Source organism: Podarcis gaigeae, assembly GCF_964106915.1.
Source record: "Podarcis gaigeae genome assembly, chromosome: 6".
Lineage (NCBI taxonomy): Eukaryota > Metazoa > Chordata > Lepidosauria > Squamata > Lacertidae > Podarcis > Podarcis gaigeae.
This window is the reverse complement of record NC_139682.1, coordinates 19926228-19945400: the sequence shown is the minus strand read 5'-3', so window position 1 is coordinate 19945400 and position 19173 is coordinate 19926228. Positions and strand designations below refer to the sequence as shown.

Below are 19173 nucleotides of genomic sequence, written 5' to 3'. Positions count from 1 at the left end.
AAAAAGACCACAAAGAAGGGGAAATGGAGGCTTTGAATATGGCTATCAGCATTTAGCACTACGGGAACAAACTGATGGATTATATTTCTAGTCAAAATAATTATATCACGCGGCTGCAGGAATGCAATGGATAAAAGACTGGATTACGTTAAAAGAAACTGACGTGTTAGATCTAGAAGGCCACAATACTAGGTATGGCTGGCACGGGTATTTAGTATATGACAAAGTGAAAGCCCACAGGGGATTTTTGAGCCATGTGATAAGGAAATCATTATACAGTACAAAATATGGATTAAATACAAAGGAATATTGGAGCCAAAGATACCCCTATGGACCTCAGCCACAGAAGCCATGGCAGTTAAAAAAAGAAACATGAAAGGAGAATGGCCAACATATAGATCAGTCTTGGAAGTAGATAAGGATAAACCAACACTGAAGAAATATGAGGAAATTAAAAACTTGCTAACAGATTGGCTACAATATTCCAGCTACATCAAAGATTAACTATAGATTCAAAACAAGGAACTGCAAAGGAAACATCTAGATTTGAAAGAGAATTAATATTTAACAAAAAGGAAAGTATTTCACGAGTGTATGAGCATCATCTGGAATGGGAAACAAAAGAGGAACAAGTTAAAGCAGTTATGGTTAAATGGGCGCAGGACTTTGGGCATAATATACTTATGGAGCAATGGGAGAGATTATGGACAACAGACATTAAATTCGCAGCATGCTATAATCTCAGGGAAAACGCCATGAAAATTGTATATGGAAGGCATCTTACTCCCAAAAAGCTTGCTGTATAAAGGGAAAACATCAACCTGTTGGAGATGCAAAAAAGAGGAGTAGTCATACTATCATATGTGGTGGACCTGTGTAGCCATTGGCAAATACTGGAATAATATTTTAACGAGTTTAAGAAACTATTTAAAATCACCTTCAAAAACCCCCCAGAGATTTTCCTATACTACTACCAGAAATTAAAAAAGATATAAGAACATTGTTTATGTATTATGTAAAACTTTATTGTACAAATAACTCCATATTAGAAGAAATTGTGTGATATCTGTAAAGAAAAAGATCAAAGGAATGTATACAAAGCAGAAAGAAATTATATTAAACAATGTAAACCTGTGTAAAAAAGAATGTTATATCAAACAGTATAATGAGAAGGATGGGAAGGATTGTGCCGATAAGTACTTTTACTATGTAAATAACTTAGTCTTTTTTGGTTTTTTATTTGATTTCTTTGTTTCTTATCTGTTACTTCTTTATTTCTTCTTCTTTTTCTTTATAAATTTTCTATTTTATATAATTTTCTCATTTTTTAACCTGTTAAGAGATAGTACATAATGTTTGTACAGACATGCAATTTTTTTAATCCATAAAGAATTGATAGTTTAAAAGAAAATAAAATAAAACAAGTTAACAGTCACAAGAATAGGGTGGGTCCTAAAAAATAAAGATTTCAACCGTAATATATATATATATATATTCTAAATTTGCACCTATACACATAAAGTAGCCAAGGCAAAATTTATGCAAAGCCATTTCTTCATTTGCTCTCTTTATTGGTAATTCATCAATGGCCACTTTAATTGAAGGTCATCTGCAGTGTCACAGATATTAACACCCCAGGCTGAAGTTCCATTTGCTCTCACACACAATGCTTTTTGTGCTCAGCTTTCAGACCTACGGTAATCACGTGTAAAGAGCTGTCTGTGTTCAAATGGGGGAGTGATCATTTTCCTCTGCAAGAGGCCCGTGCTGATACTGCAACCCAATTTCAATTGTTTACCTATGTCTTAAATCACAGTGATTAGTTGAATTAATAAAAGGCTTAAGAGGAATGGAAATCTGCTTTTCTGTTAGCCAAAAACCAGCAGGCCACACAGGATTCTGCTGCTAACCAATAGCTTAGTTTACGTAAACTGTGGGTTAATCTATTCTAAAAAAGGACAGGCAGGGTGACATCTTGGCTCCAAAGCCTTCCTGCAGTTTCAAAACCAAAATGTTAAAAATACAGCATTACAAAAAGGCGTTTATTATTTCAGTTTGATTTGAAAGCACCTCATGCCTTTCCTGCATTTTGTACACTCTTTTAAAAGTCAGTAGGAGCTACGTGCAGGCAGGTAAGCATGCTAGATTTTTCCAGAAAAACACCGGAGGAAAAGAAAAGTGGGGCAGAACGTTCTGGAATGAGTTGTTCTCCAAACTCCTGAATTAATTCCTATTTATAACCCTACTATGGAACCCAAAGCAGCAAACATTTTATTTAATCATTTCATTAAATTTATAGGCAGCTTGATTGTTTAAAAAACTTCAAAGTGGTTTACAAGAAGATAAATCGACAAGAAAAATTCACAACTCTACTTTAAAACATAAGGTAAAGGTAAAGGTACCCTTGCCCGTACAGGCAAGTCGTGTCCGACTTTAGGGTTGCGTGCTCATCTCGCTCTAGAGGCCATGAGCTGGTGCCATCCGAAGCCACTTCCGGGTCACGTGGCCAGCGTGACGAAGCTGCAGCTGGCGAGCCAGCACCAGCGCAGCACATGTAAACACTGTTTACCTTCCCGCTATAAAGCGGTACCTATTTATCTACTTGCACTTAAGAGTGCTTTCGAACTGCTAAGTGGGCAGGAGCTGGGACTGAACGATGGGAGCTGACCCTGCCACGGGGATTCGAACTGCCGACCATACGATCAGCAAGTCCTAGGCACTGAGGTTTTACCCACAGCGCCACCCGCATCCCGGGTACTTTAAAACATACAAAAGTTAAAATGCTAAAACAGATTGAAATTACCTCAGCTTCCTAAGCATCTGGGAACAAAAATGTTTCAGACCATACCCTGGAATCCTCAGACGTACTCATCAGAGTTAACATACCCTGCAAGTGTCTTGGGAAAACCAGGACATTCTATTTTTCTCCCCACAAGATCACAACCACCATTTTGGGTGCCGTGACCTCTCAATACTTTGCGCTGAAACTTCACCCTTTTTTCAGGGCTGCAATCTTGCACAGTGCCCCAAAATGCACTCTTTTGGGCACAGTGAGAGCATGACCTAGGATAAAGTGCTTCATTTGGGCTTCATGATCATGGTCACGCACCTTGTGCAGGAGCATGGATGGGAAGATGTGCCTCCTGGTTTTGGGACTCAACATGTTGGAGGGTAGGAAGTAAACACAAACTGTTTCTTTCAGAGGACCAAAAAGAAGAAGTGGATCTAACGAAACAGTGGGCTCATCGGGCATTTCCGTATCCCAAATGAGGAACTGGACACGGCTGGTTTTCCTAAATCAGAGAGGTCTAGCTTGTTTAGAGTATGGCTAGATCAGATCACGACATGTTGAGCTACTCTTTCCAAGCATGCAAATCACCACTCCAGGCTTCCAGCACAGAAGTTCAATTCTGTGTGTTCAATTCAAAGTGTTGGTGCTTACCTTTAAAGCCCTAAACGACCTTGGTCCTGTATACCAGACACTGAGGTCCAGTGCCGAGGGCCTTCTGGCAGTTCCCTCACTGCAAGAAGTGAAGTTACAGGGAACCAGGCAGAGGGCCTTCTCCGTAGTGGTGCCTGCCCTGTGGAATGCCCTCCCATCAGATGTCAAGGAAATAAGCAACTATCCTATTTTTAAAAGACATCTGAAGGCAGCCCTGTTTAGAGAAGTTTTTTATGTTTAAAGCTGGGAAACCCAGTCAGATGGGCAGGGAATAAATAAATTATTATTATTATTATTATTATTATTATTATTACTGCATGCCCTGCAGCTCTTATTACTGACAGAATAAGAAGATTGTCTGCTTTCTCCAAACATTCACAATTTTCTAAACCCCTGTCAGGTCCTCAAAAAAGGACAAAACCCCAAACCTTTCAGCCATAGTTTAGACCCTCAACTCATATATCATTTTAGACTGCGTATTTTCCTGACAATAAACCCACTGACTTAGTTCCCAAGAAATGTGCTGGGAACCAAGCTGCCCGTTTCTCAGTTCCCTATTTTGATTAAATAGGATGGCTTGAATTAACGCCTGTACATTGGCATGCCACAACTTTACATAATCACTGCGTTTGCTGGTTTTGGCTACCAGACAAAATAAAGCAAAGGACGCAGGAATCCTGAAATAAACTGTCTCCCTCACCCACCCCCAGTTTCTACTGTACAAGACAATTTACAAAGAAATACATTCTGTCCCGTCAGTGGGAAAATATGATGGCCAGATACTGAACGCTATTAGCAGATGGAAATAGCATATTATGAATTAACTAAATAATCAAATAATTAAATTTATATCCCAACCTTCCTCCCCATGGAGACTGGGGTGGCAAAACAAACACATTATTATTATTATTATTATTATTAATAATAATAATAAAGAAATTTAAAAGAGCTCTAATATATTAAAAACAGTTCTAACACAGAAGCAGACAGGGAAAGATCTCAACTTAAAAGGCTTGTTTAAAGAGGAAGGTCTTCAGTAGGGGCCAAAAAGACAAAAATAGGTGGTACCTGTCTAATATTCAAGGGAAGGAATTCCTAAAGGTAGGTGCCACAAAACTAAATGGGGAAAATGCTTTCCCCCCCCCCCTCAAGATCCGTCCCCAGTAGTGCATTAAAAGAAAAAGGTTTTCTATAACAGCAACAGTAAATAATAAAGTTTAGGTATGTTTATTGAATTTTTAGTGATGGTCCAGAAAAACACCATCATCAATGTTATAGAAAACTGCTGAGAGATCCTCTTCCCTGTCCCTCAAAGTCATCCGTCAGGGTGACCAGGGCCAATTCTATGTCAGATCCAGACTGGAATGAGTCCAGATAATGAGAGTTTGAGTCCAACAACATGTGGAGGTTCTCCACCCCTTTTAATGGCTTGCTTTTGTGCCAATGTGCCTATGGTATCTCTTTATTAACAACACTGAATTGTACAATATATTCAAACCAATGTACAACTACTCAAAACAAGAAATCACCATCATCAACAACAATTTATTTAAAATCATAATACTACGATCACTAAGGCTAAATACTAAAATACAGTGCTTTACAGGGCATCTAGCAAGCAAAACTGTTTCTCCCCCTTTGCTTCCTTCTTTATTTGTCCTACTAATTTGGGACATTTCAATTTATTCCAAGATTAAGAAACAGTTCTGAAGAGTTGGACTGGTGCATAGAGGCACTTTGTATGTGCTTACAGGATTTTACATTCCATGACTATTACTCTTTTTTTAAAAAAAAAGGAGGGGGAGGCATCCTCCCCATTTATTTTCTTATTTCTGCTCTGTTTTCCCCTCAGTGAGACCAAATAACAGCTATGGAGTTGGTGTGATTTAGATTTGGAAAATGGCAGGAGAGAAAGAGTTAACCCTCCCTCCCTTAGTACGAAAGCACAGATACACCCTTTCACCCCCCCACATAAGCACAACCACCCCCAACAATTTGTTTTTGTTCCAATAAAACAAAAAAGAAAATAAATGTTGTGAAATTGTATCTTAAACCCCTGTGCTGTTTGGCCCATTCTTTCCTACAGGATTTTCTCAATGTCCCATCTCCTTCCTTGATCTTCAATGTGCAAATTGGAAATGTCTTAATGCTCCCACCAGCCTCTGCTTTCTGCTTCTCTGGTGCCCTGTGCAAAAGGGAGATGAGCTGCCCAGTTTGCGTTGGTGAATTCTTTTGCTGGTTTTGTGGAGCTAGCAGACGGCTGGCCGCATTTCCCCTTCTCGCCTTAGGGGCTTCCTTAAGCAGATCACTGGGACAATGACAGAAGCTGACTGCCAACACAAACGTCTTTTGAGCAGATAATCTCACACACACAGCAAGGAATGGGGCAGGAACAGCTTGGCTCAGTCTTGAAGTGAAATTCACATGGCAAGAGAGTGGTCAGATCCTCTCCTTTCAGTGTTTTCAAAACTTAAAGTCTTCTGCTGCTGGCTGATTCTTCCTTATAATACCCATCAAGTCAGTTATGTATACTTTTAAAAGCTCAGACTTCTCAACAAGTCCTGTACGTGTGAGGATAGAATGCATTAGAAGAAGCTTGCCAAACCAGCCTTTGCTGCCCAGTTAAGTACAGCGATACCTCTGGTTGTGAACGGGATCCGTTCCAGAGGCCTGTTCGCAACATGAAAGGAACGCAAACCGCAGCAGCGCGTCTGCGCACGCGCGGGTTGTGATTCACCACTTCTGCGCATGCGCGTGATGTCACTTTGTGTGTCTGCGCATGCGCGAGCGGCAAAACCCAGAAGTAACCCTTTCCGGTACTTCCAGGTCGCCGCAGGACGCAACCTGAAAAAACATAACAGGAAGCAAACGTAACATGAGATATGACTGTACCTCGATTGAGCACCACCAAAGAAGTTTCTCTGTGCCACAGAACAAATGGGTAGGCCAGGGGTAGGCAACCTAAGGCCCATGGGCCGGATGCGGCCCAACTGCCTTCTCAATCCAGCCAGTGGACGGTCCAGGAAGCAGCGTGTTTTCACATGAGTAGAATGTGTCCTTTTATTTAAAATGCATCTCTGGGTTATTTGTGGGGCATAGGAATTCGTTCATTATTATTTTTTCAAAATATAGTCCGGCCCACCACATGGTCTGAGGGACGGTGGACTGGCCCATGGCTGAAAAAGGTTGCCGGCCCCTGGGGTAGGCCTTCCCTCCATACTCCTCACCTAACTGCTACATAGGAGAACAACAGCCAGAATTGTGAGTGAGCGAGCTGCTGCTCTGTGGTAGACTGTGGGCTGTACTGAAAACCCAAAGGGGAAGCAAGATCTATGAAAGCGTTAAGGCTGGGAACCCTTCTTCCTACGCTCAGGTTGTATAAAATAAAACTATTCATTCCAAGGAAATCAAAACCTCAGTAAGTGCAGGGAGCTGCTTGAAAACTGGGTGGGAAGTAACAATATCCACGTCCGCTCTGAATTAAGTCTCATTCACTTTAATAGGACTTACTGAATATAGAATTGCACCCTTACACTAGGCATGTCCAAAGTCCGTTTTGGAGGCCTAATCTGGACTGCTGTTCGATTTAATCCATCCCCTGTTGCTGAAGGAGTGGAGACCAGAGGTCCACGTTGGAGAGCCAGGCTGGAGCCATTTTATAAGCTGAAAGCCATTTTAAAAGGAGCAAGCTGAAAAGGCTAAAAGCTATCTCTCTTCTGTTTGCAAAAGCATTCTTTGCAAATGCAGCATGTGTGGTCAGAACATTTCACACCTGTAGATAGCTGCTGACCAAAATTCTGGTAAACACCGAGGAGAGAGCAAGAAGCAGGATGTTTAGCCCACCACAAAGTTCTAAACCGAGCGACCTGTTAAAACCACAGAAAGAGGCGGGGGTCAAGGAGCATTTACGGGAATTGCAAATAGGTCAAGAGGATTATAAACTCGCAGCGCCACCTAGTGGATAATGCAGCTTGGAACCGAAGGGCCACCATCAATTCTTTAATTGGTAGAGCTTTTAATGAATATGTATAAAGAGGAATATGTAAGGGGTGGGTCAAGGGCTGAACTTTGCTTTGCCTAAGGGGATAAAAACTGTCTGCCCCTGGTGTTCGGGGGCATTCTCTCATTTTTCCTGAATGCACCCCTTTGCTTTATTTGTCTGACAAATTAAACCAAAGTCAATAAAACTTGTGTTTAAAAAATATTGCTGCCTGGATTTTTCCATTCTGGTCTAGATTCTGAAGTTTCTAACATTTCTGGTGCCACAGGTGACTCGGATCAAGGACCTTAAGTCCTCAAAAAGACCAGAAGGCAGCTCCCTTGTCCTTTTCTAGGCAGGACGCAGGGGAAGAGCCAATAGGCCGCTTTCCTGGCGCCACCGAGGTTTTTCTTCGGAGGAGGGCGAAGCCAATTTGACCCTTCTGCTGGATCCTGTGAGAGGAGACAATGGATTGAAGGACCGAGGTTGACAGGGCAGGAGGAACCAGCCGGCTGGGGTGAGTACATGGCAAAGGGCCCTGAGGACATAGGAAACCTCCTTTTCTAAGGAGAAGGGACATCTTGATCACATGTCCAAGCGTGCTTGGTGGCAGTAAGGGAAGGATTGGCCCCTAATACCCACCCACGCTTAAGGATTTAAAGGAAAGCAGAAAGGAAAAAGGGGGGGACCGGGAGGCTAGTGTGTGGTACAGCGTCCAGTGAAAGAGGCACTTGGTGCGTGTGTGTGTGCAACCCCAGGGTATTCCCCTGGGGTAGAACCAATAAGTACTTCGTTTCCCAGCAGCGCGAGCTCGACTGGGCGAGGAAAGTTGGGAACTGCGTGTCTGTGTGTTTGGTGTTTGGGGACGCTGCACAAGGGCCATATTAAATATGGGATGGGTGGCTCAAAAGGTCCGGTAACTCCCCTACAGTGTATGCTGAACAATTTCAAGAAAGGATTCAGCGGAGACTATGGCGTTGTGATGACGCCAGAATGCTTGCGCACTCTGTGTGAACTGGGAAGTAACATAGGGGCCCTAACTGAGACAGGGCAACAAGGGGTATCTTTGAGGCTGAGTACCTACTTAGGGAAGAGTTTCAGACTCAGATGTAGCTCTGGGAGCGATGGAGGGGATCGCTCCAGAGATCCCTTAGGTTATCCAAGTTAGTATACAGAACTAGAGTGTATACAAAGGTTTCAGATCTCTGGACCTCAATGAAGGCAAGAGTTCAGCCAGGCAGAGCTGGAGAATTCTCTGCTGAGCTGTGGCTTTGGTAGTAAGGCAAGCTTCCTAGTTTCTCCAAAGCCCATTACTGAACTGGGAAGCACATGAGCCTTGCAGACCTCCAATAGTTTTGATCCCTATAGTAACTACAGCTTGACCAGGGAGGCCAACCTAAATCCCAGAACTTAGTTAGGGAAGAGCTGGGTACCTCTGTGACCAGCGGCAGTTTGGAACACATCAGGGAAACCAGCAGCAGCCCCCTAGCTTCTCTGATGACCAGTGAGAGGTGGTCTATGGCTAGGAAATACGAAATGGTTTCAGACCTATAGCAGTTACAGTTGAGACAGGGAGGGCAATTTAATTGGTGTCCTTAACCAGGCACCAGCTGGATGGCTCAGTGTTTAGGTGTGTCTCAGAGAACACTGCAATAGACCCCTAGTTTGAGGCTCAGGCAGAGGAGCCTCAAGAGAGGACCTGCATCTTTGTGGCCACCACAGTTGACAAGTTAGTTGCCACAGAAAAAGATGAAGGAAGGCATGAAGAAACAAGCCGGACACCTGAAGCTGACACAGGGTGTGAGCAGCCATGTGGCAGGTGTCTGTTGGAAGAAATATTAGAAGTTAAAAAACAAACAAACAAAAAACTGCACAGAACCAAAAGAGGAAGAAGAGCTTTCTCCATTTAACTTGGATGAGTTTGTGAACATGGATGAAGTTCTAGAGGTTCACGTGATAATAGAGAACCCCCCCAACCCCCTGGCTGAAGAAATATAAGACTGATCAATGCAAAATTAAAGGAGCACAGGCAGGAAAATGCCTCAAGAAGCCCATTTACCAGGGATCCGAGGCAAAAGTCCTGGCCCCCTTGGGAGGACAGGGACAGCCCCATATCCTCAAAGCTCCACCGCTGCCCCGATATGCGGCCCCAGGAGCCGAAGCAGGAAAGGGGGGGGGGGCTGTCAGCCAGCCCAGAAGTACACAAGGCAGAGCCCAGTGACCAGGTCCTGGATGAATTATACCCCAGTCTTAAAGAATTGAGGAAAAAGATGAGCAAATACAGAAGTTCGACCACTATGTATCGAGATGCTGCAGACGCTTATCACAGGGGTCGAGAAAAAGCCTTTGGAAATTACCTAAAACAGTGCAGATCCAATCAGCCCACGTCCAATGTAGAGGCAGGGACAGCAGTCCTGACCCCCCCTTCGCGTGGTTTTTGACAATCCACCACCTCCACCCCCTGCACCTCCGGCAGGGCAAGACGGTGCTCAAAATGTCCCTGCCCCACCTGCCCCGCCACCGCAGCCTAGGACATTCACCCTTCAATATGTCCCCTTCACCACCACCGATTTGATGAATTGGAAGACCCACACCCCTGCATTTGCTGAGAAGCCCCAGGCAATTGTGGACTTGCTGTCCTCTATATTTGCAGCACATGAGCCTACCTGGACAGACTGTCAGCAATTGCTGAACACTCTCTTTACTTCAGAGGAAAGGAGGAGAATTAATACACAGGCTCTAGAACACCTAAAAGAACAGCAGGTTCAGGAGGCAGAGTGGCCTCAATGATATCCCTTAACCAACCCACAGTGGGACCCAAATAATGTGGACAATCGCAATGCTCTAAGTACCTATCATAGGACAATGTGCAAAGGACATTAGAACCAAAATCCAAAAACAGCCTGGGTTCCAGGGCATGTCCAGATCTCAGATCATGGCCATCGCCCAGGTGTTTGAACAAAGAGGAGAGGCTGAGAAGAGGGAGGAAAAGCAGTGGAGGAAAGAAAAGGCAGCAGTGATAGCCACGGCAATGGCTCACAGCCCAGGGACCCGAGGGGTCCGCCGTAGCCATTCAGAGACCCGCAGCCAGGGAGGAAGATGCCTGCTCAGCAACACCAAGGCCATGAGAGTTACCCCTGTGAAAGGCTGCATGGAGCTAATTGGGAAGCCTGGTCAAAATGCATGTACTATTGGCTGGCAGAAAAGCAGCTATGGGAAAGTACACAGGCTGAAACAGGCTTTGCCCAGTCCATTAAGAAGTTTACAGGCGCAGTGGAGGCTTGTGAAGGAGACGTGGCTGATGTTCTAGAGAGAGACCAAAGGGTGCTAGCCATTTAGAGCCAGCGTTGGTGCTTGGCTGTTGCCAATACTACAAGGGAGAAAGCCCTGGGTTGTGTGGCAAGCACTGAAGACGGCATGTCAGGCCGCAGTAGAAGCCAGACCAGAGGGATCTGGAAGCCCAGAAGGGTCTGTGGAACGCCCAGAAAGCCCAGAGGGGCCTAGAGGATGCCCAGAAAGAGTACCAAGCCCAGAGGGGGCTGAGTACCAAGCCCAGAGGGGGCTGAGGCTGCTTTGGGAAGTTGTTTCTACGGTTCAACGCATCTGTGTATGATGGACTGTGTGTTGGAGAAAGGCTGAAAAGGCAGTTGCAGGCTGTTCCTCAGGCAATAGAGCACCCAAAAGTGGGGGGTGCAGGCCAGGGAAGCCATTCCAAGAGTTCTGAGGAGGCCAAAGTCTCCAAGAGTTATTTGTCCTTTGAGGTGAAGTCCAACAGCAAAAGGCATTGCCATGCAATTGGCAGCTGGATGCAAGGTTAACATCTATACTGATTCTAAATATGCCTTCTTAACCCTGCATGCGCAAGGCGCCCTATGGAAAGAGCGAGGCTTGATTGGAGCCCACGGGAAAGTTCTGAAATACGGTCCAGAAGTTGAGACGTTACTAGAAGCTGTATGGGCCCCCAAAGAGATTGATGTGATGCACTGCAAAGGCCATGGCAGAGGTCAGAACATGGTCACTAGAGGCGACCGGAAAGCAAATAATGCAGCTTGTGAGGCAGCTCTGAGACCTCCACCAGTGGGCACCACCGCCCTCAACCCAGCTACCCTGTTGCCGGTAGGAGAAGGTGAGGAGCAGACGCACGATTGCATTGAGATTATGGACATAAGACTGGACCAAGAGGAGTGGCCAGGGGAAATCGATTGGCAGACAGAGTGGCCAAGGAAGCAGCCCGGGAACCAGCCCCAGCCTCAGTTATTGGAGCAGTGGTCCCAGAAGGGATCTTAAGCACTGCTAACAAACCAGCCCATACGAAGCAGGAAAGGGACACTGCAGATGCCCAGGAGTTGACATTGTCCAAAGAAGGATGGTACCTTACCCCGATGATAGGATACAGATCCCAGAGTCCCTTTCCCAGCAGATAATTCAGAGATACCATGAGTCCACCCACATGGGGCCAGATGCCACAACCAAGCAGCTGGAAAAGTATGTCTATATAGCCAACCTTTATCAACTGGCAGCCCAGATTTCCAGGAAATGCCTGCTATGCCAAAAGAATAATCCCAGAACTCACTCCAGATGATGTGGAACAGCGTTACACCCTTGATGAACATCAGTGGGCATGTCAAGAAGGAGCAACGCTCCAGGAAGGACCAGACAGCCGTGTTTTTGGTGCCCCGGCATCTGGCCAGCGTGATTGTGAAGGATTGCCCCCTTTCGTCCAAGACATCCCCGCCAGTTTGGGGCAGATGAAAAAAAATCACATCACTCAAGGACAAGTACAATCCCTTTGTTTGTCGTGTGTGTGTTTGCTTCCTTTCCAGGTATTCCCTCGAGCGTACATCGTGCAGTCCCGCGGCAGTCTCGCTGAGCCGGTTCACCAGTTCCTCTGGGTGACAGCGTCTGGCGACCCCCTCATCCCCTACTGCAGTGAAAGTAGCCGAGGTGATCCCCTGGGTACATCACACGCGTCTGAAATCCTGCTGACCCTCTGAAGCTGATCATCACCTTGTGTCTGACGCTACCAGGAAAAGCGTTGGGCCACGGGCAACGAGATCCTGCGACTACTCATCACAAGGACAGTCACAAAGACTTTCTCTTTTCTCTCTTATTTTCTTTATTGACTTGCTCTATGTCTTATTGCCCTGACCCTACCGAGCCATACCAACCCTATTGGTCTGCTGATCTCTGCTATGACTGGTTCGTCTTGCCGGTGGTAAGAGACGGCATACTCGTTGGCTCTTGGGAACGAGGGTTCAATAGGGCGGCCGCAGTACAGCATCCCACTCTCCCACTGTGGCTCTTTATTCACTGCATTGCCCAGCGCACTTGGATGTGGCTCCTCCGGAGAGCTGCAGGATCGGTCGAAATCTATCGAGTTCTAGACTGCTCTTGTGGTTGTGGGAGAATAGCCCGCTGGTTGCATGGTAAAGCGATATATCAACCCCATTTGATAAACCAGGCCCAAATCTTACTCCGGGTGTTGCATGGGAGGGTGTCTGAATCAGGTGCACATTAAAATTGCTGAACAGGTGTCTGTAAATTCTGCAGCCCCACCTGTGACTATCGTGGTGGCTCGAGTCTCCCAAAATCCCAGAATACTGCCTGAACTACTGGGCCTGGTAACTCCACACCTAATACCCTTGAATGTGGCAGGGTATTCTTGTGGCTGCATAAGAGTTGCCACCCAGTAGACAGACAGGGCACCTAGTTCCAGAAGAATTGGATGGGAGGGGTGCCCGAGGGCAGCATCCCCAACGTAGAAACTTGCTCTCCAGCAAATTTAGAGGCACCACTAGGACTTTTGGTATTGGGACCAGAACCCCTTGATATAGTCACCCCGTGTGTCAGGCCATTGCAGGGGTGGATATATTCTTGTGGGTGCAACATCATTTACGTGGAAGAAGAAGCCCCTTTTGGATATAGTACTCTCCCAGGAAACCACAGGGGTCCCCACCCACCGGGAATAGTTGGGAAGTTGATCCAAGTGGCAGGAGCTTCCGAAATAAGGTGGAAAATGACCCCAGAGGCCCAAGCGTTTATTGAATACGAATATCAGTGGGCCCTTCAGCGGTAAAAGAATATTAGGAATGGCCCCGAGTATTGGTGGGAGGAACTATGGAAATATTGAGGTTGGTGGGTAGGAGTGGTATGTATTGCCCTATTTCTTTGGATGTTCCTGTATTCTTGCTGGCATGAACAATATCGTATCTGGTTGGAGAATTGGAGAACCTACCTGTGTATTGGCCAAAGCGGGAAAGAGTCCCCTGGCCTCCCATGCCAACAAATGGGGCGTCCATAACCCTACGATAGGAGGTTACAAATGGCTGAGATGGTAGCCCATTCTGCCAATAAGTCAGAATGTCTGGTATGCACCTTGGCCCCAACAGATGCCACGAGTGGACTACCACTTCTCCCATATCCTGGCTCTCTATGACCTATATATCCATCAAAACGAAAATGGAGACCGTAACCGGTCGGCATTTTCGTGATGGAAAGGGGGGAATGAAGGAGTGGAGACCAGAGGTCCACGTTGGAGAGCCAGGCTGGAGCCATTTTATAAGCTGAAAGCCATTTTAAAAGGAGCAAGCTGAAAAGGCTAAAAGCTATCTCTCTTCTGTTTGCAAAAGCATTCTTTGCAAATGCAGCATGTGTGGTCAGAACATTTCACACCTGTAGATAGCTGCTGACCAAAATTCTGGTAAACACCGAGGAGAGAGCAAGAAGCAGGATGTTTAGCCCACCACAAAGTTCTAAACCGAGCGACCTGTTAAAACCACAGAAAGAGGCGGGGGTCAAGGAGCATTTACGGGAATTGCAAATAGGTCAAGAGGATTATAAACTCGCAGCGCCACCTAGTGGATAATGCAGCTTGGAACCGAAGGGCCACCATCAATTCTTTAATTGGTAGAGCTTTTAATGAATATGTATAAAGAGGAATATGTAAGGGGTGGGTCAAGGGCTGAACTTTGCTTTGCCTAAGGGGATAAAAACTGTCTGCCCCTGGTGTTCGGGGGCATTCTCTCATTTTTCCTGAATGCACCCCTTTGCTTTATTTGTCTGACAAATTAAACCAAAGTCAATAAAACTTGTGTTTAAAAAATATTGCTGCCTGGATTTTTCCATTCTGGTCTAGATTCTGAAGTTTCTAACATTTCAGCATATGTCCTGGGGTAAAATCCCCAAAAAAGCTCAACTACTTCAGTCCTAAAAAAACCCAACTTCACTCAGCCCTCACACATGTTCACTTCACCAAATCTGGCCCTCTTTGAAAGAGGTTTGGGCACCCCTGCCTTACATATAGTAATAGCAAACTCTTCCAGGGGTTTAACGTTGTTAACCTGTTGCAAGAAAACTAAGGAAGAGTCTTAAAGGAGCCCTAAGATTTTGAGTTGTTTTAATAAATGATTTTTATTTATTTGTATAGTACCACCTATGTAAATAGCACTTTACAGAGGAACATAAGAAAACAGATGTCCCTATCTAAATCTTCTCCTTGGAAGCATCAGGAAAGGAAATTCCAGAAGCTCCCTTGACACATAATTCCAGAACAAAATGCTCTTAGAATTGTGGATAGGTAAGAATACTCTGGGGGGACCACACATCAGTGGGAAAGCACATTCCAGGCTTAATCCTTTGGCAGGCTTACTGAAATGTACATCAAGAAACAGCTCGGGAAAACCTTTTTCCTAAGACCCTAGAGAACCTCCACTTATCCGAGTAAACAAATATTTATTTTACATGTTCTTTCTTACTATAAATCCACAATACAGGACATCATCATATACAACATGCAGTAGAGAGATCGCTTCTGTCCCTCCTGATAATGCTTTGCATGCAGCAGATTTATCAACTATATTTCGAATGGTTTGCAGAGGGTCTTTCTGTCTGGTATGCTGGTGGTTGGACACATCCTTGGCTTCAAGGTGTGAAATGGAACTGGATGGGATAGGGATGCCCTCTATATATAACAGTGGACTCCAGGGCATTTTTTTATTCAGTGCTAGTCCTACTCAGCATAGACCCATGGAATTTATGAGCATGGCTAACTTAGGTCCATGAATTTCAATGGGTCTATCCCACATAAAGCTTAGTTGACTACAACCCTACATAACTTTGAGCCTCTATCCGATTTCCATGCATGCATTAACATGCTAAATGCAGGCCAGGAAGACAATGCGGCTCAAATGTACATATTATCTAGAAAACTTGGAAATGACATTTGGATGGCATGTCCGCGATGCAACTCCACAAACCTATATTTGTATACTACCCATAAAACTGAGTTCTCTAGGTGGTTCTATGCCAGCAAATAAATCTAGCACACATATGCTGGAGGGACAGCCCTGTTTGTCTGTTGCAGCAAAAGCAACAGAGCACAGTGGTACCTCTGGTTAAGAACTTAATTCGTTCTGGAGGTCCGTTCTTAACCTGAAACTGTTCTTAACCCAAGGTACCACTTTAGCTAATGGGGCCTTCCACTGCTGCCGCACCGCCGGAGCACAATTTCTGTTCTCATCCTGAAGCAAAGTTCTTAACCTGAGGTACTATTTCTGGGTTAGCAGACTCTGTAACCTGAAGTGTCTGTAACTCGAGGTACCACTGTACTGTGGCATCTGAATGACTAACAACTGTACAGTATTATGGAACAAGCTTTTGTGGACTACAGCCCACCTCATCATAGTCTTTAAGGTACCACAAGATTATTTGTTACTTTTTCATGCACGTTTATTGATCCTCACATGATGACTCTTGCCACATGGTAAAGACTGACAGATTGGTTTATGGCATAAACTGTCATAGACCAGAGCAGCTTCATCAGATTAATTAAGCATTATCTTCAGACGATAGATATATCTGTTAAAACACATGCAAACACAGGAGTCACATCTAGCACCCGCAGATAATGGCATTATTAAGAGTTTCATGCACTACTGGCTGAGCTATCCTAATGGTGTTCAATGAAAGCATTAAAACACATTAAAATTATTTTTTAAAAAAAGATACAAAACGAATGACCAACATTAAATGCTCCCCCTTCAATAATAGACCAACTTTTTGATTTGCCTCTTCAATCCTGCCTCAGGTCCAATCCCATTTTATGTCCCTTTATTTTATTATGCCACGTTGTTCCATTATGGAACCCAATACTGCAAACATATATTATATAAAAAAACAAAAAATGAAACAGAAAACACGCAACTCTCAAAGGAATTCACAAAAAGAATAAAGTAATGAAATTATAAGTGAAAGCAGTTTTTTTTTTTAAAAAAAGCTATTTAAAGCATTCTAAAAATGATTAAGATCAAAAATAAGCTAAAAACCAGGCTAAGACACGTGCCTGGATTCTACATGCCTGGATAGGCTTGCTGAAACAAACATGTTTCTAACAGGTGCCAAAGAGTACAGTGAAGGCGCCTGCCTGGTGTCAATAAGCCGGGAGTTCCAAAGTGTGGACCGCCACGCTGTCACCCTAAAATACCGTCTTCTTACAAATGTTGATGGAGTATTAAGGGGCACATGTAACAGTGCCCGTTTTAAGCAGTTTAGTGGGCATCCATGGGGCTAAGGCGACCTCGCAGGTAAATCTCCCAGGAGAAATGTCCCACATCCAGACCTGGCGAGCTCCAGCGAAGCCGCGTGGCGCTCTCCTGCGTCCTCAGCCCATACCTCGCCTCCTCCAGAACAGGTGGAAGCCGCCGCGAACCCCAACCGCTCACTCACCGCGCTCTGCCGAAGCGAGAAGCCAGCAGCACCAGCACCAGCACTAGCAGAAGCCCCAGCAAGCCGGCGGTGAGGAGCGAAGCCATGGCACGTCGGGGCAGCTCAGGAGAAGCCGGCGCCGCGATGGAGACTTGGGCTCAGCCTTGCGCGCACGCTGCCTCTGCACGCGCTTTTGAGTCCCTCGATCCCCGCCCCCGAGGCTCCTCTCTGCCTGCCCCCACCCGTCCAACCGCAGCCTGGCTCGCCGTCAGACCGCAAAGCCCTCCTCGAAGGCGGCAGCCGCAGCAGCGCCTTCAAGCCGTCCCACCGCCTGGGAGCGTAGCTCTGCCTGCCTCTCCAAAAAAGGCCGCGCTCCCTCTTCCTTTGGCTCTCGCCAAGGCAGGTGCTGGTGGCAGCCGCCTTCGCCGACCCCGGCCCTCCCTCCAGAAGCTCCAGAAAAGGGAGAAAGGCACGGCCGCCATCCAAGGTGGGGCAGGCAACGTCGGTTCCCGGGCTTCACTTCGTCTCCACCGTTGGCGAGAAGAGCCAACGGTTCCAGTGTGCGTCGCGCGCCCAGAGCGCGTGGATGCCACACGAACAACCTCCAGCCTCGCCCAGTGGACGGGTGCGAGGCTGCGATTTCTTCCCGGGAGTGGTTGGATCGCTCTTGGGGTATGGGTCGCACTGGAGCCCTCTCAGGCCCCCAAGAACAAAACAAACAAACAAACAACAGGGCCAGGACCGCAGGACGCACCGTTGGTGCCTTATTCCCTGCTCCTCCCATTAAACGCGTAACCGTAGTAAGCCTTCAGTGGTCTCTGGGAGTGTCCTCAAGCCCAGAGTTGGCACTTTCCTCTTTGGCTGGGTTCACACTCCCGTTTGCAATGTGCTCACTGCATTTCCAGCGCTGGGTTTTCAATCCCTGTCCACACGACCACGTTATCCAAAATGCATCCCCCCTCTCTCTGCTTCGTTATAAAATACTACTGTTCGCTGAGCTGTTTCTCAAACCAGCTTCATATTCCATTCTCATCCTAAGTCATCTCTAGCCAAGGGGTGAATATACCTTTGTATAGGGTAAAAACATCAAAGCCTGCCAATTCTCCCTTGTGTGTACAGAAACAGAAACGATTTTGACCCTAATGCAGCCATGCTGATGTGAACCCTTAATGGGGGGGGGGGGAGCTGTGAAATGCGGGGTGGTGTGGGGGGCAACGGCACTGCTTTCTGAAGCAGTAATGTGAACATACCCTTAAGAAAGCTTTGGATAAGGTACTTCAGCAAAGTCTCTTCTCGAGTAAGGCTGAGCAGTCATAGAGTAAGTGCATAGAGTAAGTTCTCATAGGGATTAGGTTGAGAAACAAGAAGCAGAGAATAGGAACAGATAGTTTGCTGAATGTAGACGGTGGGATCCATTAAGGAACAGTACAGTGGTACCTCGGGTTAAGTACTTAATTTGTTCTGGAGGTCCGTTCTGAACCTGAAACTGTTCTTAACCAGAAGCACCATTTTAGCTAATGGGGCCTCCTGCTGCCGCTGCGCCACCAGAGCACGATTTCTGTTCTCATCCTGAAGCAAAGTTCTTAACCCGAGGTACTATTTCTGGGTTAGTGGAGTCTGTAACCTGAAGCGTCTGTAGCCTGAAGTGTCTGTAACCCGAGGTACCACTGTATTGGGAATGGGACTTGTGCTTTTTATCTTGCTTATCTATAGTTAGGGGTTAGGAGTGAGCCAGCAGCGGATTTAGGATGGCATGGGCAGTACCCGCACACAGGGAGCTGAGCCAAGGGGTGTAAAATTGAGAAGATCCATATAACCGATAAGATCCATTTCGAGGGCACCAAATTTTGGCCTCATACAGGGTGACATATTACAGAAAGATGACCAAAGTTTGCTCCTGAGTGAGGTAGTCAAGTTTGATGGCCACCAATTTGGATTGCTTTAAAAGAAGATTAGTCAAGCTTATAGCAAAAAAATTAAGGTAGGTAGCTGGGTTGGTCTGACGCAGTCGAAATAAATAAATAAAAATTAAAAATTGTCCAGTAACACT

The 19173-nt window shown here is 45.7% G+C and overlaps 1 protein-coding gene across 2 annotated transcripts in view; it reads right to left on the bottom strand.

Annotated features, from left to right (window-relative positions):
* PTGIS (prostaglandin I2 synthase) overlaps nt 1-18047 on the bottom strand; it is a 53285-nt gene extending 35238 nt beyond the window's left edge. The window contains exon 1 of one of the 2 annotated variants that reach the window (XM_083744468.1): nt 17145-18047. In XM_083744468.1, coding sequence (XP_083600594.1) covers nt 17145-17230 — 86 coding nt within the window. In that variant the 5' untranslated portion in view covers nt 17231-18047. Of the gene's footprint in view, nt 1-16776; nt 16815-17144 lie in introns of those variants that run through there. The other variant, XM_083744469.1, reaches the window with a different exon arrangement.
* Between the last annotated feature and the right edge of the window lie 1126 nt (nt 18048-19173).